General features: G+C 40.7%; 2 protein-coding genes across 2 annotated transcripts in view; both read right to left on the minus strand.

Moving 5' to 3' along the window:
* JADE3 (jade family PHD finger 3) overlaps window positions 1-13,524 on the minus strand; it is a 77,637-nt gene extending 64,113 nt beyond the window's left edge. Inside the window, exon 1 of the mRNA XM_010580459.1 lies at window positions 13,466-13,524. The gene's annotated coding sequence lies outside the window, so the exon portion shown is untranslated. The remainder of the gene's footprint in view (window positions 1-13,465) is intronic.
* Window positions 9,719-25,010, minus strand: part of RP2 (retinitis pigmentosa 2 (X-linked recessive)) — a 17,791-nt gene continuing 2,499 nt past the window's right edge. The window contains exons 4-7 of the mRNA XM_010580486.1: window positions 16,425-17,090; window positions 14,724-14,838; window positions 13,466-13,551; window positions 9,719-10,242 (exon numbers count right to left, since the gene is read on the minus strand). Coding sequence (XP_010578788.1) covers window positions 10,159-10,242; window positions 13,466-13,551; window positions 14,724-14,838; window positions 16,425-17,090 — 951 coding nt within the window. The 3' untranslated portion in view covers window positions 9,719-10,158. The remainder of the gene's footprint in view (window positions 10,243-13,465; window positions 13,552-14,723; window positions 14,839-16,424; window positions 17,091-25,010) is intronic.

Below are 25,010 nucleotides of genomic sequence, written 5' to 3' on the forward strand. Positions count from 1 at the left end.
CCCCCCTCCTCCTCCTCCTCCTCCCCCCCCTCCGGCGGCAGCAGCCGCACAAGAGCCCTATTGTATTATTGACACTGCTGGGCTCCAGGCCCCGCCTCTTCCCCTTCCCTTCCCTCCCTGCCCGCGCCGCGCCGGGCCTTCCTGCCAGCTGCGCCGGCGGAGCCGGCCCCCGCCCCGGCCAGCGGGCGGGAAGGCGCCTGAGGGGAAGGCGCCTGAGGGGAAGGCAGGCCTCAGCCGCGGGCCTCGGGGCTGAGGGGAGCGAACCGCGCCCGGGACCGGGTGAGAGGCGGGAGATGGCTCCCGCCTCGCTCGGGCGTTGCTTCTGCCTTCGAGGTGCCCAGGGCAGACGATAAGGGGGCGGCAGCGCCTGGCCGGCGTCCACTGGCTACCGAGACCCAACTTTGGTCTGGGCGACCGGCGGCAGGGGCGGCCGGGCGCCTCGCCACATCCCACCCGCCTTCCAGCAGCTTCCGAGGGCGCCGCGCGCCCACCCCCGCCCGGGCCGGCACCGAATTGAGAACGTTTTACACAAGTGGCACAACTTGTAAAATGACGAGCATAAAGTCTACTGTAGGGCAGCTTTTAGCCAGCTACCGGTGTTAATCGTTCGGCCCCTGACAGAGTTCCCCATCGAAACAAGGTTTGACAGAAAGCACAGCAGGCAGCATCAGTTAGAATAAAGGAAACAGCAGCAAGATTTCCGCAAACCTTCTCCATTATTAGGCCCCACACACATTTCCCGTACTGCTATTACCAAGTATCACTTGCATCAAACACACTGCAAACCCCTTCTGCCTTCCTTACCAGAAGGGCTGCCGCAAAGAGATTGATCTGGAGCACACCCTTCGGCTGCTGCAGCCCCATTCTTCGTGCACGCAGTGACGGAGGCACGGAAAGGCCACGGAGACTCAGCAGAGAAGAAAATCGAACCTGAGGTCTCAAATCTGGGATACAAACCTTCTCTCTAGGCCAGGCACAGAGAAGAAACAGCAAGAATATAATAACAAAGAGTACAAAGGAAAAGAAACGAAGTGGTGAGCAGCAAGCATGGCAGCGATAGTGTGGCGTGCCTGAGCTGCACCTCCACAGTGTTTCCAGACAGCAGCCGAAAGATGAGGTGAAACAGGTCGTTAAGAAAGGAGGCACTGTTTCAGGCCAAATGTTCCATCTGGCTCAACAGCCTCCTGCCTGTTCTACCAAGTCATGGGCCCCCCCATCGACTTCCTCCTGGCCCAAGTGGGCATCCACAGTAAGATACTTCCCCCAAGTACTCTGAAAGCCTCCAACTACTTCTTGCTCAGATTTCCCAAGCAGGATGTGGTGCGTCTGTTTAATAACCCCCAACAGATCACTTCTCCAAGTACTTGTCCAAGTCAGCTTTCACTGAATCCATGTAGGCTTCTGACTGTAAATCACTGCTGGCAAGGACTTCCGTGGATCTCCTACCTGCTGCAAAAAATACAATCTTTTTTCTTTTGAGTAGCTGGTTAATATTCCTGTTTGTAATATGAAGTGTAGCTTTCTACAAATGCAGTTAGACCGCAACCAAACGGTGATGCTGACACATATGACTTCCTTCACGCACCAGTGATCGATCACCTCATTTGCTTCTGTTCATTAATATATACTTGCCAGGAAAACACTGAGCAGCTTCAGAAAACCACAACATCAAGTAAAAAACCAAGAACGCTCCCCCCACCACCACCACCACTTGTAGAATCCTCTATATCAAACCGGCTGGTCCAGGCAGCAGGGCAGGCAACACTGATTTTTAGACAAGAGAGTTGAAGTCCAAAATGAAGAACATTCAGAGTGATAAAACCAAGTCCACGCGCAATAGAAAAAGACCTGTTTTGTAGTCATAAAAGGAATTTAAAGTCTGATTGAGTTAAACTAAACAGAAACTATTTTCAAGTACCAATATTTTCATTGGATTTTAAAACAAGTTCTATTTTTTGTGCGTCCATGAAACCTGCTTAGTAGAATGTGTGTATATAGATATATATATATAGTGTTTAAAGTACCCTTCATTCTGAAGGACAATGAAGAACATATATTCCCATCAGTGAAGGAAACATTCCTATTAGCAGTTTCCTGCCAGATTACTTTATATATGAATGACTTCATCAGGAGCAGATGCAGCCCAACCCGGGAAAGGTGTTGCACAGCTATCTTCATTTCCCATGCCTGGAACTGCACACACACCCCTGTGCTGGCTGTCACATGTCAGGAGAAGATGACATCCAAACCTCTAGTTCTACAGTAAATCCACAGCTATATGTGGTGGGCTCAGGGACAAAAGATAGGTGACACAGGAAAACCCATGGCAGAAAGTCCATGGGGCTACTAATTTCAATAAGTGCTTTTATGTGCAAGTAAATTTTTCATTATCTCATCCTGTGTAACTTCTAGCAAACTATTTACCATTTGATAAGAATTTACACAGAATTTCCTTTACATTCACTATGCATTTGTATAGGAACACCGAGCAAGATGAATAAATAGCAAGCACATTGTACACTGTTGTTCTTTTTAAAGACATATGCAACACAGTTTCCACATTTTCTCAAGAAAGGATGAAGTACAGATGCTCTTGTGCACCTAGAGACTATAAGGAATTTACAAAGCCAGATGTTAACATGTTGATAAAATATAGCACAAACATGCAGTCTTCCCAAGGGAGGAATGCTCTGGAAACTAGAAGTATAAAAGAGATGGTCAGGATAAAATAGTGTATACATGTATCCCATACTCAAGTTGAACCAAGTCATTATTCAGCCATACAAAGGCTGCCCACAGTATATTAGGGTATTAAGAAAGTAACACTGAGGTAATGTTTAACATCTGAGAAGAAGGGTCACGCAGAGTTTAACATGGACTGGAGCCACAAAAGAAGCATCTCTAATTGAAATACCTAGAAGTATTCAATGAATTTCAGCAGGAAAGTATTTTTTCTACAAAATCTGCTGTCTTTGATCAGATGCCAGAGTAGAAGACAACAAACATGCCATAGTATCACAGAGGAGTAGTGGGGGGAAATAAGAACTGGAAAGGCCTGGGAGGTTAATTCATACCCCTTACCTCCACGCCTTTGCAGCATTCCCAGCCTGCACGTAGAAGCCTCCATGGGCAGCGATTCTACTTGACTCTGATAAAAGAAATACACAAGATACCAAAGCCTGGTATACCACCTTTCTTTGGAATGTGTAGATGCTGCATAAAACTGGCTTCATCACTAGATCAGATACCATTGATGAAATCTTAATACAACATCCTTGAAACCAGAGCAAGCATTGGTAGCTACTGGTGAGAGACAGAAAAGCTTAACTCCCTTATTTTCCTTTCACAATGAGCAAAATTACTGAAGTGTTACCATAAAGCACAAACACCCACCTGCAAACAAGAGCGCTAATTATCACTGTGGAGTAACTTTCATTCTTCTGTGGAAAAAAATGCAAAGCAGAATCTCATCTAAGGATGGCTAGCTGTCTTTAAACCCTCTCATGACTAAAAATGTTTCTGATACTCACTATTAGAAATAGAAGCAAAGAGCACTCAGAGCTTCAAAAGATTGTGTTTAACACTGAAACCAATCCTTTAGCACCTGTTGGGGCAGCTATCAAAAGATGCCCTCGGGTCATATCACAGCCCTTCCATTTAATCTCCAGAACCCTTTAAAAAAAAGCCCCTGAAGTGGTTTTTATGGAGGGACTTCAGAAATGGGGGGGAAGGTCTCCCCTCATACAAAGATCAGCACATTCAGACAAAAAAAAAAAAGTACTTCCACAATCATGAAGCATTTACTCTCTTTAAAGCAAAATGTGCCAGCTTCAGTTCCCAGGATCTGACAAGTTCAAAGTTCTGTGCTTAGGGAGATCTTTGATTTATCTTTCTCCTTCTAAGACAGTAACACAGAATGGAGAGGACTGCCAGCAGCTTTCAAAACCTATCAGTATTATGGCTCCATACCTTAAATGCATGCAAGTAAGTACCTAACAAAAAAGAATCAAAGAATACATCTTATGCTTGTATTAGTGAGGAAACAAATTGAGTATCTTGCCTAAAAGAGTTGGAAAGTTAGCTGCCATACGTCGCCATATGCACAGTTTGGGGGAAAACTCCCCTACAGCAGTCAGCATCCATGTGAGTAGGGGGAAGTAAGGCTGCTGCTCCCTTCAGTGCTCAGTAATCACAAGTCAACGGCCAACTCCACCCTTCCCCACCCCCTCAAAAGTTTCAATTTTTACATTTTTGAGACACACAAGTTTAATGTCTCAAACAGCAAAATAACTTTTCAAGTTTTCTTCACTATGACAAAAGGTACCTAAAAATGAAAGTGGAAATTCTCACATGACTATGAACTGGGACTTCATCACCACAATACTTGTGATAAAATGAAGTTGGAAAAGCAGAGAGATACATACCACTGTCATCCAGACACAGAGTCCTTTCAGCTCTCAGTACCGCAGAGGTGCCTAGCCTTAAATTTAGCCCCATCACTTGGGTAAAATCTGTAATAGCACATTGCTTTTCGCCTTTGCAGTTTGGGAATGTCAAACAAACACTCATTTAAACGCTGTTCAAGAGCCTCATAACCTCACCGTAATTTCTTATCTATCAACTTTACCTGATGCTTTTAAGGACAAACTTTCTATAGCGGTTTTAACAGAAGGCTATGAGGGAAATCCACATGTATTTGGAAGATCTCTTAGACCCTTGACAACAATGGCAATTTTAAAGCCTTGTGCAACTGGAAAGAGGATGACTCGTGCTTTACAGATGCTGGTCACATTGCTAAACACATTCTGGGAAGGTGCTCAGATACTCTAGCCATGAAACTGTACGTAGCTGGATATTATCACTAGATGCATAAAAAAAATAAAGGAATGAGCAGTTGCACATTTTTCTTTGTGTACTTGGAAAACTTCAGAGCTTTTTTTAAAAGCTTCTCTCACTTCCCCCTCCTTTTCTTCTCTTACTCGGAACCAGTGATGACTACATATGCATCAGGAAGACTGCATGACCACAAACATTACCAGCAACAGTTTTATGGCAACCAGGCATTCTGAAGAGATGAAAGCAGTAAGAAGCATTCTTCTATCAAACTGGACACCAAGATATTCATGTCTGGCCTGTTAACACACTGTGACTCCCAGCCATTTGGTGAAGTCTCCTGTACATCCTGCTTTTAGCAGATTTGATGCTTGTAAAGTTTTCCCATACCTATACGATTGTGTTGACAGAGCTCAGACTAGATAGCTTTAAGAAGAACTTCCAGGCTGGCAATACAGCACCTCATTATTTTTCAGGAATTGTTATCCTCAGCAAACTGCTACAGCTCGTACTGTGAGCTCTGCAATGTCCAGGGAACGGGGTGGACCACCACAGAGCTGCCTTCCAACATATACCACAGCAAGAATGCAGTACTACAGCACAAAAATTAATGAAGTGCTACAGCCCGCTATGCACCATCCCACTCAAACCCATGCATGCTAGACACCTTGCTTATGATCAACACTTACAGCTTTTAATACTGTTGGACTAGAATTCAGATGTTCTAGATCAGGTTTAAACATGCCTTAGAAGAGCTGTTCCTGCAGACCTCCAAAGACCTGTGTGTCCTGATTTCAGCTGGGATAGAGTTAATTTTCTTTCAAGTAGCTGGTATAGGGTTATGTTTTGGATTTAGTATGAGAATGATGTTGATAACACACTGTTGTTTTCAGTTAGTCTAAACACTACTTAGCAACAAGTCAAGGATTTTTCAGCTTCTCCTGCCCAGCCAGCAAGAAGGCTGGAGGGGCACAAGAAGTTGGGAGGGGACACAGCCAGGACAGCTGACGCCAACTGGCCAAAGGAATATTCCATACCATGTGACATCATGCCCAGTATATAAACTGGAGGGAGTTGGCTGGTGGGGGCAGATCGCTCCTCAGGAACTGACTGGGCATTGGTCAGTGAGTGGTGAGCAATTGCATTGTGCATCACTTGTTTTGTATATACCAATTATTTCATTATTATTATTATGACTTTCTTCCTTTCTGTCCTATTAAACTGTTCTTATCTCAATCCACGAGTTGGTTTTGTTTTTTTTTTTTTTCCCCAATTCTCTCCCAATCCCAGTGGGGGGAAGTGAGCAAGCAGCTACATGGTGCTTAGTTGCTGGCTAAGGTTAAACCATGACACTGTCACCCTTATGGTTTCAGAAGGCTTACTCATTAATTCAAAAAAGAAATGGCAAAAAGGTCCAAAGGAGTCAAAAAGGAATGTGATAGCAAAAATCTTAGAGTTTAGGAACTACTCAGGCAGGCACCTGGGCTGCTACTAGGTCTTAAAAGATTCATTTCACAACAGCTTTTATTAAATCTTTAGGAAAAAAGCCTGGGTAATTGACGCCTTCTAGAAGATATTATCAGCAACACTAATTTAAATATGCACAGAAAGCTGAATGCTGTATGAATAAAGCCTAAACACTTAAAAGCCAGCATTTAAGAGAAGAACATATTCAGCTACAGAACTGTCGCTCACGCTTAAGTTGGTAAAACTAATTTTTGCCCCTATTAGTCAGAATGACTGAAGCACGTATTTTGAATAAAAAGTTTCAGGCTGCTTTTTGGAACTGAAAGAAAACCCAAACTGTCCCAGTTACGTAAGTGCAGCCTGGTATGTGGATTACTTTTAAATCCATGCATTTTATGCATGACTATTAGATATGCCAAAAGAAAACGGGTGACTTCCTAGCAACTGGGGCACAGATACAAAGCTTCTGCATGTTAGTATTTGAGGATGCAATTGGTAAAAATTGTGAAAATACTTTAGGACAGCTTTGCTATGACTTAGATACTACATAGAAAAAGATTACTAGGCAATTCAGATACAACTGGGGTACAAGATTTTTTTTTAAACTGTAAAATTGTACGATAATAGCTAAGTGTAAACCAAAAGCTTTGATTCTTTAAATTTAACTCTACCTATTGAAAAGAAAATTATATTGATACAGTACATCATGTTCTTAGCAAACATTTACACTTCATGAAAGTTACCCTAGACCATCTCTAGTTGGAAGATCCTCATTTCTGACCAGTTGAAAGCTGAGTTTGGAAATTTATTAAATGTTTACCTGTTTTCAGGAGTTTTTACCTGTTTTCAGATGTTAAATTGGCTATTCAAAGGAATTGCTTTCTAAATGAACAATTCTACTAGTATAACCACCACAATCTGTTTTTGCTGTGAGCACATCACTAGCATGCATCTAGTACCAAAGAGGTAGGCACAGTTAAAAAGCACAACACTTTTACAAGTTAAAAAAACAAAACAAAAAGAAACAGCCACATGTGCACACAGGTCAGGGAGAAGTGCTTTAACAGTCTCCATCCAGGAATCTCTGTACTTGTATCTCTACAGCTTGATATATTAATACCTTCTTCCATATTTTACTAGGAAAACTGCAGTATAAAGGTAATCACATCCTCAGTGACTCTAGGGAAAAATCCCTGCTGTCAAAAATCCACCTTTTTTGGAGGGTGGATGACTGCAGAATTAATGCTTATTTTCAATTAGATGCGAGTACCTATTTAAAGTCCCTGTTTAAACACAGAATTCAGGTTTTATACTTAATGTAATTATGTTTTGCAAAATTTCATTATTTTAAAAAGTCTTCCAGAATCCAGAGTTTAGATTTTCAATGTTTATTATGAATCACATTCACAGTGCAATACAAATTACATAAACAAATGTACAAAGACTACATGAAGCACATACCATTCTATAACACATACAATACCTGATGCTTAGGCTACAAGTGTTCTCAATGCCTGTTAGCAAGAAATTGAAGTCAAAAGATAAATAATTGGATTGAGAAACTCCTTCATTATTTAGGGTTTTTTTAATTAAAAACTCTTTATGTTGGTAAGCAGGCTATCAATGTTTAAAAAAAAAAAAAGGCAACAGTGCCCTTTCCTACCATGTAGAAAAGTTTTTCCACTGTTTCAAGCCTGGGTTAATTTTCACTTAATTATTCTGTCCTCCAGCAAAAGTAGTCACAAAAATCAATCCAGCACTTAGTTTCCAGAGCAGGTTAATGATACAAAAAATAAACTAAAAACATACACACTGACACATGATTATATAAAAGTTTGGAAATATTATATGTAAAAGTTTAGAGACCAAGATAGTCCAATATATGCACTGCTTAGATAAATTACAGATGACAGTTCTGAAGTACATTACACAATTTTAATGTACTGTCCATACCAGAAAAATACATTTACTGTACGTGTCTAGAATAATTCCTGCAAATGTTCATTGATGAGTTGCACTAGTACTTTGGAGACCAATCTATGATTTTTAGCTGTTTTCACAGCCTCTCCTAGCACATATTAAAAAAAAGTCCTGGCTGGCTAAGTGCAAATAGTGGTAATTTCCACTACCAGTCAGAATCTGGTGGCAGCTTGATTTTATTTCACTTTGTCAAATAAAAACATTTCAGAAAAGTGACATTTTTCTTACCTCCAGTACACTAATGGTTTAGTGACTTCAGGAGATATTCTTCCTTATTTAATCTATACCTAACTTTAACAAGAGGTTCTAAGGACATATTCTTGATATATAGTTTAATCTAAGGGCCAGCATTTGCCTAGTAGCAACAAAACCACAGCTCAGAACATCTCTTGAGCATGACAGAATTATGAATTTCAGGAGAACAGATTCTTTCATGTGCTAATTCTAAAAATTTAGAAAGCGATGTTTTTAGCCACCCACTTTTAGAGCTCAAGATCTGTGAAACTGATGAGTTGAGACTCATTTTCAGTTAAGACACACAAGATCTTCCCTTTTGACAGATGACCATAATGAGGAAATTATTGCTTTAGCACCTCAACACAGCCCCAGTCCATTCAATGGATTGTAAAAGCTACACAAAGTGGCAAGCCACAACTTTAAGAAATTTGGTTTTGTGTATCTTCACGCACAATCTGTTCAAGTATTACAGAGGGCTTGTAAACCTGGACATAAGCTTTAAGTTTATGTAGAAAAATCAGTAAGGATGTGCTATGCAAAAATACATCAATCATGTTTAATATCCATATAGATTTGCATTCTAATATGCACTATATAGCAATAAGCATCCTTACTGACCACTATTCAAATGCATCTCCCAGAATGTTAGTAGCACTTCTTCGGTCTGTTTTTAGAATTAATCCAAAATAAACCCTACAGCAGTGTGTAGTACTTTACAGCCAAATTTTCAGTACTACTACTGAGTGTAAAACCCTTGTCCTGGGGTTTAGCGAGGAAGAGCTTTTTTAATGCCATCAGAGCCCTTCTCTGACTCCTGGTTGCTGTATGTCCCTTCTAGCAAAGAACAACGGTGCCAGAGACTAATTGCTCCGAGTCCAAGGGAACATCATGTATATCCCATACATGACTTGGGAATACTGGAGGCAACTCTATCGCCAGAGACCCTGAGTGGACCTTGGAGCATCTTCAGCAGAACACTCATGCTCAGCATTCACCTCAAAGCAGAAGAGCCTGGCGAGTGCTCACTTACCAGAATGCTGTTATGACAACTCTCAGCACAAATGCTGCTGCGAACAACTTTATTCAAAAAAGATGCTGAAGCAGAATAAGCCAGATGTACTTATAAGTCACGCACTGCTTCTGAAAGCATGCTATAAGGAGAATTAATTTCAGACTAGCCTTTCAGAAAAAGTCAAAGACACATTTGCATGTGGGAAAGTTTTGAACAGCAAGTTTCACATAAATGCACTTTCTGAACAACGTGTCCGAGTTAAAGATAACAATTACTACTGCATCAAATTTGGATCAGCATTGCACTTTTCAAATACTTATTACCATTAGATGTTGACAAGAAATATTCAAGTGTCAACAGAAGTTTAGAAATTACCGTAAAAAGTTAGTAGAAAACCTCCATCGTTTCTGGAGTTGAAATATAAGTTTCAAACACAACGCATGTGGGGAGCTATGCCATTTACTCCAGTTCAGGTAATATGGTATTAAAAGCACCAATAGCTTTATAAAAGGGATATATGAGAAATACAAAACCAAATGACAAAAATTCTCAGGTATTACTACAATATTCAAGCCAAGTGACATCCAAGTGCCAAGACAAACCATATGTGAACACCTTCATGTTAAACTTCACATTCCCATCTGCATGTCAGCAAAGTTGTAGAAATTGTCTACATCTTGAGCTGCTGATGCCTTGCTCTCCGATACAAAAACCTGTTTTATTAAATGAGGAAATAGTTATGCATTACTAATAAAGAAGTTCAAGTAGTCTTTGCTCATTCAGAGCCCATAATGGTTATTTTCATTTTTGCATTTCATGAGGCACAACTCTGTTGGTTTCCACTGTGTGACAGAATAGTCCTAGAATTCCCTCAGCCCTCATACACCCTTTGTTATCATCACCTCTTCTTAGCAGACACACTAGCTGCAGTAACCCTAGCCTTCCACTGATAGGAATGAAAAAGTTTTGGGCTTGATTACTCAGTGGTCACAGCTTCAGCTAGCATCCATTTAAATGTATTTTGCTTGGTAAAGTCAAACTCTGTCCAGAAGAGGTGGGAGGGTAACAAATACACAAAAACCTTAGACTACCATTAAGCTTTCCTTTAACAGAAAGGCAGAGTTTGTAAGACAGACTCCCTTGTACTATATTTCCCTCAAAAACTTACTTGCTTCTTCATCAGATGATTATTTTAAATAACTTCAATTACATTTGCATTTTGCAAAATTGATCAGTGCATGTGAAAGTCCAAACTCTAGGACAGTCATCTTTGAAAGCTTTCAGAAAATCAACTACCAATGCCTTAGGCAATGCCCAAATAGTTCAGTGTAACAGTGTTGTGACTGTTCACCAATCTCAACATGCAAGTGATAGCCTCAAAAACTTAAACTTAATTCTTACTCTCTTATATTTTCTATACCTCAAGAGGAAATCATCACTGTCTCAGCACATCAGTGTTGGCATAGCCAACTGAGCTATTCTGAAGTGCACTGGGATGGTAGGAATGGGTTATTCCATACAACTATGTTCCTACAGTCACCACTTTTCTGCTTCAGCTCAGAATACCACGTGAATGCAAAACTACGACAGTTTCTTGAATTGGCTTACTCAAACTACATTTTAAGATCAATATCCTGTTGCCCAGTAAATTTGCACTTAAAAAAAAAATCATCACAAAGCAAGTAGTTTTCTAGACTGTTGCTTAGATGCATGGTAGACTTCTGTTTGTAGGGACTTGAGAAAAATCTGGTAATCATGTGGCAGTTGTTTGGTGCGACAGCAATTGGTACCATGGTCACAACAGTTGAATACCTTCTTTTAGCATCCTTCCCTACCAGGATATTACAATTTACATTTTGCACAGTATTTTATGAATAACTGATGAGACAGAGGAACAATACTAGAAAGCACACCAAAAAAAGTGCAGAAGGTCACCTAGAAAGAATGTCAGAGGTAAAGAGTGCAGATGTAGCTAGTGCACGCAAATAGGAAGTCTGCTTAAGTGCATAGGGTAGAGCTCTCCTTCTAACACGTTGTTTCCACCAAACAACTCAAAAAAACCTCTGGTGGTGCTATTGCTGAAGAACTTTTCTACCCTTACTAGAGTATCAACAGTTGTTTATTAGATTTATTTCAGAAACAAAAACCTGCTGAAATTAAGGTTATTAACAGATTAATTTAATCATTTTTAACTGTGGTTTTCAAATGCAAATGTAGCCACCTGCTTAAAAGCAGATTAATCTCCTTCAAAGTCTTACAGAACACATGTCTTCCTAAGAGCTTTTGTCCTTGTTTCTTGATCAAGGATACCTATAATTCTTTCTGAGCACTATAACAACTCTCAAATGCGATAAGGGCCACCAACAATGAGGTGAAACCATTTTATAGAGCATTCCTGAACCTCCTGGTAGTAATAAGTCCGAAGTTCATTATTCCCTAAATTGCTTCTAAATTACATCCCAAGAAAGAAATACATTTTCTAAAAAAAGTATACTGATGATATCCAATTATCTAGGGATCCATGCACAAACCCAGTGTTTATCAGAAGTTTTGGAGTTACATTTTATCTAAATAAATATATATACACTTCCCAGGAAGCCCAAACTTCTGCTTCTTAATTCAGTGCAGCAAGTATTTAATAAATGAGGTAGATTTTACTATGGAACCAGGCTGTAAACAGAAGTTTTAAATCCAGATGCAGTAAGTAATTTCACATTTGGAACTGAACCTAAACACTACAGATCACCTCCAAGAACAATGCTTACTTCACAGCTTGAAGTACACAGCATGAGGTTTCTGGATGCATCTCAGATCAGGGCATTCATAGTGTTATAATAATAGATACCAATCATTTCAGTGAGGAAAATATAAAATTTTGTTTGTTCTAATAATTAATATCACTTCAGTCTTTGAATAGAGAAAAAGATCTAGAATAACCAGTGAATTACCTACCCAGTATCAGCTTTGTTCTGTATGAAAAAAAAATAATACGCTAAGCACACCAAAAAAAGCCAATGTAAGACCCTGCTTAAAGAGGCCATTTTTATGGTAAAATTTGCAGTGATGACTGTTGGGTCACAAGAAGAATCTGTAATATCACAACACTGCCCAGACTGTAGTTTTGATATTCTCCAGACTCAGAGCGCCAAATTAAGGCCCACTACATATCAGGTTTTTGCTGGTGCAATAGCAAACAGAAAAAAAGCAAACTGGGCAGTCTAGTTCCAAGTAACTCTTTCAAAAGGAACTGAAAGACAGCAAGGAGCTGTATGGACACTATATCTCAAAGACATTCTAGTCTTCTTTGAACAGCTGCTTGAAGGCAAAGGGTTTGTCACTTTCTGGTTACCAGGAGTGCTCTAATTGTTTCCAGAAACTTTCTCAAAATCATTGACATTCAGAGAAATGGGGACAGCAAGAAAAGAGGAGGTGTGGTGTAAAGAAGCTACAGTAAAACAAGCTGACAGAAGAAAAAAGAAAAATGCCTTCGAAGAAAGGCATTCTGCAATATCCTACACAGCAAAAGTAAACCTTGAAAAAAGTTGAAGTCCCGTATTATCTTCATCAGGGTTTAATAGACTAGGACATCACAAAGCAGACTTCAGTATAAGACTTGGAGCAGAGCTTTTCCCCACTATATTTATAGAACTTGTTTTTACTATTACGTGAAATAACAGTTTTAAGTGGAAATCTTCTATTTTTCAATGGATATGGGGATTTAGTACTCTCTTTCCTAGGGCAATTTTTCTTGTCTCTGACAAGCAACTTGAGTTTTGAATACAAAAAAAACCAAAACAACAACAACGAAAGGATATTCAGATTTTACTATTCAGAAACCTAAAAAGATTGTGCGGTATGTCAACACTACAGTTCGACCATGAAGTATCCTAGACATTCTGTAACATTTTCTGCCAATAAAGCAATACACCAGCTTACCTTGGTCCCGCTAAAAACATCATTTATAATGCTTCGACATCCTTCCACAGCACCATCTCCATTGAACTCTAAAGCAACCACCGGACCTAGAAGATAGTTTCATCTAGAATCAATACTACTTTTAAGCTTGGCATTGAAACAGTAGATTTCTCAACCCATAGGAAATTGCAAAGCTTGCAAGAAGTGTTTCATGGTTTTTGCCTGAGCAGCCATAATGCAGGATAAAGAATTAAAAACACTTAACCATAGCTTCTAAGTACAGTGTTATCCGAGAAGGAAATATCTGCAATTCCATCCTCATTTTTGCAGAGATTCTGGCAGGAGTCCAGTTTTACTTCTTGAAAGGCAGCAATGGCATAAAAACACTAAGGAGCGCAGGGCACCATGGAAGTGAGTCAGACTACACTGCTCAAATAGTGAACCATTTCAGACATCTGGAGCAGGACTGAGTCATTCAGGCACTTTTGCCTCAGTCCCAAGATAGCAAACTGCCTGATTTTTAGACTTGTTCTCACCCACTATTTGCAGATCCCCTTTCTCTGGTTTCATTCTGAACACGTTGTTTCTTCGCACACGGGTGCAAAAGAGCCCTTAAACTAGACTGTCATCTGATAAGTACAATAACTTCTGTCCTATTCTTGCAATGAGCATCACAGACCTCTTATGTTACTATGAAAAAAACTGCACATTGCTACTAAGTTTGGGAGCGTGTACTGAGCTTTAGCATATAACAGATGGCAAGATGTCAGTAATTCTGCAGGAAGAGACAAAAACCAATTATAGTCAGATCAATAAAAAGGCTTTTGAAATACTCTGAGAGTACAGCAGTTATAAACAGGAATTTAACGCTTGCCTGCTTTATACACATCTATACTGATTTGCTTAAATATGTATACAGAAACACGGAACATCTAGGTGGTTGAGCAGCAATCGTGATAGGTTAGAAGTAGTCCAAAAGCATGAGCTTCTTTTTACCACCCCAGACAGATCCACATGTGCCACTGCTCCTGAGCTATGCGGTTGGACCACTAGAGGGGGGGCAGAGCCACAAAATACACGTGGAATAGCTCATTTCCGATGCCTTCAAGCGTTTTGGCTGGCTTAAGGCCTCATTGAGGCTTCCAAAACTCATCTCAACTGGCTTTACACTATGCCCTTGAAACACAAATTTCTCCTTCATTCCTCTTTCTTCTCCAGAACTCTCCAGTGATAGCTAGATTACTGTATCAAGAAGAGAAGGAAAACACCACACACACACCTTTGTCAAGCAGTGGAATGAATTCTGATGCACGCTGCTGGAAAACTCTGTGAGCATCCTCTGCCTTCATTAAGACTTCTTTAGTCTGTACCAGCTGAAAGCCTTTACCAGTCATCTGTTAACAGAGAAAGAATTCATGTTAAAAATGCTTCTAAAGGCAGAGAGTCCAGCTCAAGTATCCAGGTTACACTGGAATAGACCCATTTTCCCCATTCACCTTAAGCCACAGAGCAAAGGGACCCTTTTTGCTCTTTTGAAAGACCATTTGCTTTTTCTACATTTCTGTTTATTTTCATTCCATTCATCCAGATTTTCTCCTCTGCCCTAGTGCACCTAGAGGAGTAAATGTGAATGGTTTTGTTTTATATTATGGCCCAGGGTTGTGTTTTTTTCTCCCCAATCCCTCACAAGCTGAAACTAATGGGACTTAAAAGCATTCAGCATCTGGAGTCAAGCAGTTAGTTCTCATTAGCCTGCAATAGTTCAGTCGAGCATTAGCTCAAACTCTCATCTATCCACTGCTGAAGTTTTCCATTTTGGAAAAATAGTTACAAACTTTCGAACACACACAGCTTTTTACTTCAAATGTAATATGAAACTAAAGGCATGTGGAGAAGGAGCAACTGTATTTGTACTTCCAAAGCATCCATTAAGCTACAGAGCAGTAAGATTTCCACAGAATCTCACCAATCTTTTAGCATCTTAACTCTTAATTTCTAAAGAACTACTAACACAGGAGAACCCACCTATTACCCTCTTTACTGTAGCTATTCCTTCTTCAGAAAAAAACAACCCATAAGTATCATTATCTCCGTTCACTCAAGTAGCTGTTAGCAGCTCCAGTTCCGTAAAAATCCAACTGGGCAGTGGGAGGGCATGGAAACCCCCTACAGCTTGCTTTCCTTGCAGTTAAAAGCCCCAGGGAAAGAGCTCCATCGGTTTTGTTGATCATACACTAGGATCAGCAGCTTTTGCAGATATCTCAGAAGCTGTAGCTCATGGTTGCTGGCTCTGCTCTGTCATCCCTGGCACTCCAGGGTGCTAAAAGCAGCCAGCCACTCCCAGATTTTAGCCCCAGGAAAGCCCAAACTCAGCCAAGCCTGGAAGCTGCTGCTTCACAGGGAAAAGAAAAATAAAAATGACAGCACCAGCTATTTAAGTAATGAAAGACAGCTGACCAACCCTGACAAACACTCACTGCCTCTTCCAGAAAAAAAATTCCAATACTGGGTGGCAGGGAGGCTACAATTTAACATGTTCTTTTTTTGAAAAGTCTCTGTTAGTACTGGAAAAACTTTCAGGACAGTTTTGTTAGCTGTGACTTTTGGGGCAATAAGCTAACAAGTTAATTGGCTGTATCCCTTTCACAAGCATTGCCAATCTCTTACACTACATTTGGCCAAGTGCATCAAATCAGCTACACATTTTCTTCAGAACATAGCTTTGCTGTGCCATGATGGAAAAGTATACTGAACTATTAGAGGACAGATGTGCTAATCACAGGATGTCAGCTGTAAAACAACTGTGATCAGTTGAGCTCCAGTCTCTTACCTCGCTTTAAGGTTTTAACAGTGCAGTTGATCAGTATGGTTAGTAGACAAGCAGAGCCTCTGCTTTCTCTCTTCAGGGAGTACCAGAGGCTGTCCAGAGGAAAGTTCAAGTGGAAATTCAAAAAGCTGAATGCAGACAAAGGTCACTTACCTCATCAATTAACTTCCTGGCATTTGCAGTTGTGTAGTCACCAGCAAAAAACACGGCCAAACACGATTCATCACTGCTTTTCTGTCTCCGCCCTCGAGTTATTGGTATTATGCTCCTAGTAGCATCAGTAGAAATTCTGACAGCTTTCAGCTCCTCAGAGCTGGGCAGAGGAACATAATCTTGGACTACAGCATTCTCAGGCAAAAGACCCCAATTATTTTCTCCTGACACAGGGGTAAAGTCATGGATGTTGCTCCATGTGTTATTGAAGATACTCAGTCCAGCATCTTTAAATTGTAAAGCAAGCTCAGGATAATAGTACTGGAAACATCCAAATTTCATACCTGTGGAGGACTCAATAATGGGCTGAGTGGCACAGCACAAGAATACCTCCAGCTTTCTGCAGTCCCGAGTGCGAAACTGTTGGCAGGCCACTATGCATTTACAATCTTTGCAGTCACGGAAAAACACGCTGCCTTTTATTGGTCCTAAAAAGATTTGGCAGTTTACACAGTCATCAATAGTGATTGTAGCAGAATGGTCAAATATGTAGATACTACAGTTCTCACAGTCCTGAATGACGAATTGTTGCCCTGCTACTTTTCCAGGCAGTCGACCAACAGTTTCGTCTTTAAGTCCAGAAAAAGTGTAATCTTTGGGGTCAATCTGAAGGAGGAAGAAAAAAAAAAAAAGAGTTAAAGTCTTCACATACAGAGACTATTATAATGCTAAATGTCAATTGACTTGCATTAATTGAGGTAGCACTGAATTGTATGGGATAACCTGCCAGAAAACTCTTCAAAGAGTGACAAAAGATCAGAAGCAGCTCTTCTAGCTAACTACTGGAATGCACAGTATTGAGGTACAACAAAGAATTGAAACTACACTTCTGAGATGCTCCAGGTAAAATATAAACTAACTCAGTTTGTCCTCTATTAAAGAAAGGGGACGGGGGACACGACAGGGGGGAAGCTTGTTTTCTCTGTGGACTCTAAACTGTTTCAACAAGGATGATGGTCCTGGGTATAATTGTAATAACTGTAATAAATTAATTGGCCAACATACTTAAAGATTCATAAAGCTAGAGATATAACATTTCCTCTTCAAGCAGCTTGCTTAGTCATATTTTACCACACCAACAAGTTGCAAGGAAACTTTGCTGCTTTCAAGCAGTATCTCCTTTACTATTTTTGCAACCTACAAAGAGTTTGCTTATCTTTGCCACAGCATTAGCTTGTGCTAACAACTACAAGCTTTTTGTGCTAACAACATCTACGTATTTGTTTTAGCTACAACCAACAAGCAATCATTGGCAGTGGTGGTGCAGGGGGCACATTGACAGACCTCTCCTCCTCCACACTCCAGCATCCCCCCACTGGGGAGGGATACTTGAGAGAGGCTGTGGCTTTTTCTGGGACTCTCTGTTGGGGAGCAGCGACTGAAGATCCTCACAGCACCCAGGACAGGATGCGATTCAGGTGGACAGCATGAATAATACAGCCCGTGCTGTCCTAACACCGAAGGAATCTGAGCTGGCTCATTTCTAGATATATGCAAGTCTCAAGACAACTACAATTCCTGGAGCAAATTCTACTCTGCCCTCTTGTGAAAGCTTATTAAAATAGCACTTAGAAGTACACAAGTACCTGAACTAGTCTAACACAAGACCACTTGACAAACCTGCTATTCGATTTGATTATTAGCCTGAGGGCCCTAAAGTTTGCTGCACTGTAATCAGTGTTAATGCATTACAACAATTTCTGTATAGCCCAATTTGTAAGAAACTCCTCCTCCTCCTCCACAGCATTTCAAACATTCACATGAGATTTAGAGACCAGAAAAAGGCATAAACCAGGATAGTCTAGTGCCAGACATTCACTAAACCAGCTCAGCCTAGCTTTTGTCCAGAACAGCTAATGGAAGCTAAAAGTCTCTACCAACCAATAAAATGTACTCCTTTATATATGATGTATGTTACCTCCAGACAGGAAAGGAGGTTTGCAGCTGATGAGTCTTCCAAGTAAAATGTAAGTTGAGACAATGAAGATGGCTTCCTAGAAATCTGCCCTCAATCGTATTTAACACCACTAGTATACATCCAGGAAAGTTAGTTGGAAGAGTTACAAATAAAATTGGGAGTCTCAAATTATAAGGGACACAGCATGGAGACTCAGCCACACAGCATGATTAGGATTCAAATCCTCTGAGGTCTTAAGTCTCCTGTAACATTACATATGTGATCCATATACAAGATATTCACACTCATATTCTCTCATACTTGAGAATATAAGTATCAAAATTGCTTTTGGACACGTTCTTCCCAGGCATCTCCTAGAACATTTATTTATGTGTGCGTATATATATGTTGGGTTCTGGGGCTTTCATAACCTTGGGAGACAGGCTTACTGCCTTCAAAACAGGGTACAGAGGAACAGTTACTCTCTTAAGAAGTTCAAAGTTTCCAGAACTTACAGCTTTTTTGAAAGTTGGCACCAAAGCATGTCCTTCTAAATTGGTCTGCTCTAAAAAGCCTCTGAAGCAGCACTAGCTTGTCCTACACGGCAGCCTTTACAGAAATGTGTGAAACTTCAACTTTACCTTGCAATTTTATTTAGGCCTAGGTGAAAAATACTGGTTAGCCAGTTAACCCACAGCTTACAGACAGTTTCAAATGAGAGCACTTGAGAAAGAGTAGTAGTTGAGTTTAATGATAAAAAAAGTCTGCTTATTACCAGATTCAGGAGCTCAATTTTAATTCCCTGATGTGAATGAAGAGTTCTGACCTGACAAAACTCTTACTTCTCGGTTTGTTCACCACACTAGGGAGTTTGCCCATTTCTTTTAATTTTGCTTTGCAGTTTTCCTTTTAAAGGCCAAGAGTATTTATTGACTAACACTGCCATACAGAGTGGAGGGACTGAATGAAATAGATTTAGCTCCCTCTCCCCCCACCGGGTTTATTGCCCCTGCAAGGAGGGGGTAACCCAAGAGAATGTAGCAGATCTGAATGTTTCACTTCCTTTGGGTGAAAGAACCATGCCAGAGAAGGGAGCGTGAAGGCAGAAGTATGATTTTGAGGATGCATCCAACAGCTGTTAACATGCTAATCGCAGAGTTTCATGCTCATCACCTCTGAAGTCTGCAGCTATCATCAACAGGTTAATATTAAATCACTACATCCACCTTCCTTCCCCTGACAGTCAGCACTAACTGCTTCTTAAGTTCCATCTCAGCAACATAGCAAAAAACAGGCGAGGAAAACCAAAAGCAACAGAAGAAGGTAACATCTGCAGCCTCACACAACCATAACCAGGGCAATGTAGATTTCTCTGCCCATTCATCTGGTGCAACTTTTGCTGTAAAATCTTAAGCATGTGGCAGGTCAGCAAAAATCAACTGTTTGGTAACTCATCTATTTATTCTTTGCATTTGGAGAAAGCTTCAAAGACCTTTGTCCAAATCCACCCATCTCACTCAGACAGATGCTTTACTCCCTGTCCCTTATTACATTTTTAAATGTCTTTTTTCCCCAGGCTGGTATAAGTCTAAATGACAGTATTTAGAGAGGCAACTTTTAATGCTTCCAGCTGAGTTCAAAGAGTTTTTGGAGTAGATACAAGTCATGCATTAATAGATATGGGCACAGCTCAAGAGTTGAAGCCTTCTAACAGAAGTGCTATGTGCAGGTTCAGGAGTTGCTCCATCGAGTGACCTAAAATAACCAGCTATGATGAAAAAGTAATCCCTGCTTACACAATATTCTTCCCCTTCAACAGAAGTCTCATCTTTGGTTATCAGCAATTACATTGTTGATAAATCTGTTACAAAGGACTAGAGGACAAATTGTAAGGAGCAGGGATTTTAAAGAACAAAGAAAGGAGAGAAGTGAAGGCAAACAAAAGTTTGTCATGATTGCTTTGAACTCAAGGAAGTTCTGCGGCAACAAGTGCAAGGTGTATTAACCAGCTTTCCTTCCTGCAAACACTTGTCTTGCAAGAAGGTCAGAGGCCAGATGTGAAGGCTGCAGATGACATACATCTCTTCAGCCACCATTATCCAGTTTACTGGCACCAAGACTAGGCAGCTCCAATTTGGAAGAAGATTTGTAAGTACTAAACCCTCACAGCTTTTATTGGTGACTGTGTCTAGAATCACCAAGGATCCCAACAGCTTCTTGAACTGTTTCTGGTATGAGTTCATGTCTTAACAAGACTTTTTCACCGGGTCCCTCAGGAAAGTAGTTTTAGTCAGCAATGATATGCCACCACAAATATGAGAAGGTAATGCTGTTCGTAATGGATTATGGCTCTCCCCTAGTTTACGTGGGTCTAGCCTGCTGAGCAAACAGTAATTTGTAAAGTCTTTCTAAACCACTTACACTAAGGTCTTCTCTTTCAAACATCATTTTCAAAAAACCATTCCCTATCTCTCTAAAACACAACAGATGGCAGTTCAGCTATGGACTTATATACAGTTGATGACATACAAGAATTAGCTGCAGCTTTTAATGTCACTGGGTCAGCAGCCATTGGATAGGCACACAAACTTAAGAGGCTTTACATACTATTTTTGTCAGTAGGGGAATTAACAGAAAGGAAATAAGCAAGAAAAGTGCATTCCCACGCCTAGACACTTCTGCATATTCATACTTGCATGGGTTTGATGCCCTTAAGTACCGAGTTGCAACATCCTCTGGACACTGTTGAAGTTACTCACCTCTGGCAGATTTCTAGATTCTTAGGCAACAAGAAAAGGTGGAAAGAGGAACAGTATGTGCAGGTTCCAGTCACTAGCATAGTTTTTCATCCTGGAGCATGTCCTGTGCACCTTGACTTTAAACGTGGCCAATACAACAGTCTGAATGCACATTTCATTCTATTCTTTGTAATCTTCCCCCTCTTCCAGAGTACCCGTTATAGCATAAAATGATCATTCTCATACTTTTCTGAGCAACAAACCACTGCTAAATACTGCAGATAGGAAAAGAAGAAGAAGAAAGGAAGCTACTACACGCCTATATCTGACTTAACTGGAAATACTGCTTAATGTGAACCTGCTGACCATTTCTCAGTTGATAGACTATGTTTTGAGAAATACAGCAGTAGTTCTTCTGGTGCACTGGGAAGAATAAGGGAGATGTATTGGATTTAAGGACAACATATTTCATTGTTTAGTTAGAGAAAAAAAAGTGGGTTTATTTATATTCCAAAAATAAAATATAAAGTGGCTACCTAAACAAGATCTAGATAGTTCAAGATGCCCACGTCAACTCAGACCATTCTAGCAGAATCCTCAAACATAAGATGACTAACAAAAGACTATCTATGATTTATGTGGAAAGTTAAACCTCTGAGTTTTTTCAAACTGTTTGAATACAGCAATCACAGCCTGATATAGCAATGATAGCTGCGCGTTTCTTATCAACTAAAGCAGTTAAGTTGCAAGTCAACTGACTTAAAACAAGACCTTACTTGTTCCTTCTAAAAGGAAATATCATTTGGGAAGGAAAGTCCCTCTAAGCTTTAAGTGCCATTGTGATCATAATTAACCTAATCCTACTTCTTTGAACATGAGACAACAGCAAAAAAGATGATGCAGCTTTTCGTGTTTCTTCTGCAGAGAAGGTCACAGCACATGGGTATGTCTGCCATCACAAGACACAAAACCCCAGTTCCAGTCTATATGTACCCATATACAGTTACTGCTGTAGTTATTACCCTGGTCATGCATGTAAACAATGTTGGTCACACAGAAGGTAGTAAAGTAAGAAAGGAAAAGGAAGACCAGGAGCAGAAATGCAATCTTACATTCCAGGTGGAAACCTAGCTGAAGAAGGCTGAGGAGGGCTGAGCACCACCAAGATCCTCTCCCACACTTGGTCAGAAGGGGACTCTCATGACAGCCAATGACGTCAACACATCACAAGTCCCCAGGGTGCAGTGCAGTAATAACAGACCCTATAATAAACTGTGCTCTACTTAGTCTCTTGGACTAAGAATCCCAGAGCAGCAAGGAACTGAATACTCATCCTTTTCCTTTCTGTTTTCAAGATAAGCTGATCCTTTGATTCTTCTACTGCACCACAAGTAATCTTCACAGAGTTCTCCAAACCCAAGGGTCAGCAAGCATTACAGACATCCCAGCAGACTTATGATGCAATCTAAATTTGATTAATTTTTGCATACCTTAAAAACACAGACTTCTGTCCTCACTTAAATAAGGTCAGGTAGAAATCTGAAAAGGGCCCTCAAATTCATATACTTTCCTTAATTTCAATTCAACTATCAGCATCTTATAATATTTTGTATTTAGGGTTTTCTACCACATGGTCCGTTTTCGGGACTATTATACAAGAGTTACATAGTCACTAGGATATCGTCGTATTACTCTTTGGCGAGGTCTATGCTAGCAGATCATCTTTTGCCACCAGAACGTAATTAAAATAGACTACGCTAGCAATGCTGTCCTTCAGAAGCAGAAGAAATAGTTTCGCTGGAGGAACTCCTCAGGTTCAGAGCTTCATCCAGCCCAGCTGTCAGCTAGCAGTCACCTCTCTTCACATCCCTAACAAGACAACCATGCACATGAGTGTGCCTACATTTCTCTGCCTACAGTGAGAGCATCAGCATGGCATTAGTTTACAGGAAGACAGCTGAAGTGCCTGAGCAGCAAGACTTATCTACCTATAAGAACATACAGAGGACAGCTTACAAGAACTGCAGACAATTGCCAAACCTGTTTGCAGAACTGCATTACCGAGTAGGAGAGCCTAAAATTAGAAACACCCCCAACCCAAACGGTGTGTTGACACATTATTAAAAGTAACAGGAAATGAACATTGAAAGACCACCAGCACATCTGTTCACAGAGTTGAGGTTTTCCAGTTCAGAATACAATTCAACACACTTGATGAACAAAAAGGAGTCTTGATGCCACAAGTTTTCTGACTGATGTCAATCTAACTCTGTGTACAAACACGAATTGTGAAATGAATAAGTAATATATATGATGCATCAGAAATGACAAAGCAATAGACAACAGGATAATGTATCAGAGACAATACTTAGAGCTACTACATTAACACTGACTCAGTATCACTTAATACAAACTGGAATCAACAAGTTTAGCATACTAAGTGCTCAGTATTCCTTTACCCAAGAACAGGTGTCTCAGTAATGCTTTCCTGGTTTAATGTACTAAGCACACACCCAAAAGCCCAATGAAAGATAAAGCTGCAAAGAGCAAGAGAAATGGGCTTAAACATTAAATAGCCATTCTTGAGCTGTACAGTACAAAATTAAGCAGCTCATTTGACAGCTTCCGCAGTTCAGTAGCACAGCCCAAACTCACCAATTCTTCTGGTTTCTAAGAGTCTTTTATAGAGAAGGAGGAAGTTGTTGCACATGCAATACATTACATGCTTTTTTTTCTCCACAGAGATAGATTGTTGGTGCTGTAATAGCCTCCTCTGTTAGCCTGAACCCACTTCCAGCACGTTAACAACAGTCATCTCCTTAGCAACAAGGCTGGCTGCTCTCTGAATCAAGTGTTCCTATGTCCTGACTTTCCTCCTTTAGTTTTAGAAGTTAGCACCCCGTAAGCAGATTGAGTAAAAAGTCTCATATCAGTTGAGCTTTAGCTGATGAATTTGCTCTAAAATTAAATAATATGATTTCAAACGCTCATTTGGTAATTCACTTTTGCACAGAGCTAAGATTTGTTCTACTACTCTAAAATATGGTTTTGGTACAGCCTTCTCCCTGTGAGAATAGTCTCCATACAAGTAACAGGCTGCCGTCCTCCCCTTCTCTCTCCAATGCTGCACTGCAAATACCCACCAGCAAGTCAAAGCAACAAGCCCAACACAGATCAACTGTCTTTATCCTCAAGGAACTGATTCCTCTGGGCCACGCGCACGCTCTCTAGCTCATCTCCATCTGAGCCTGTCTTAATCTACTTGGAAGACTTAAGGGACACCCTAGAGCACCTGGCCAAGTTTAAAAAACAAGCAAGCTAAGCATTCAAATAAGTTCATGCATTTTATTTTCTATACTTGTAAAATACGGCCTAAAGGTGTGGGGATTTTGTTTGTTAAAACCACATCCATTAAGTTTATGGCCTGCCCCATTTTCTCCTTCCCCCACCCAAAGGCGGCTGGAGAGGAAACCTAGCAGGGCTATGATGTCTTGATATATTTAGGATGTGAAACTTGAAATGAGGGTGGGAAGAAACACGTTTAATCCAGCACCTAAGTGCCTTCCTGCTTGAGACTTCATGATTGCCTTCAACAGATCAGGAAACAGCGCTGGGAAGGATTTGTCTGCATCTAACACTTCGGGGGCTGATAGGCTAGCCCTAGTTCCTCCAGCTTTTACAAAAACACCCCACCCAAACCCCGCAACCTAAACAAAAAAAACCCCAACGACCCAAACAGCCAAGCAGCAAAATAACCCTTACGGGCAGTCAGGACACGAGACACGCGTTTTATGCCTCCGCCGAGACACCAGGTGCGGGGACTTCAGCCCACGCCGGCACAGACGGCTGCCCGCTAACGCCACCGCGTCGGTTCGCTCCGGCGAGGCACGC

The sequence above is a fragment of the Haliaeetus leucocephalus genome, unplaced genomic scaffold (assembly GCF_000737465.1).
Source record: "Haliaeetus leucocephalus isolate CR32 unplaced genomic scaffold, Haliaeetus_leucocephalus-4.0 Scaffold712, whole genome shotgun sequence".
Lineage (NCBI taxonomy): Eukaryota > Metazoa > Chordata > Aves > Accipitriformes > Accipitridae > Haliaeetus > Haliaeetus leucocephalus.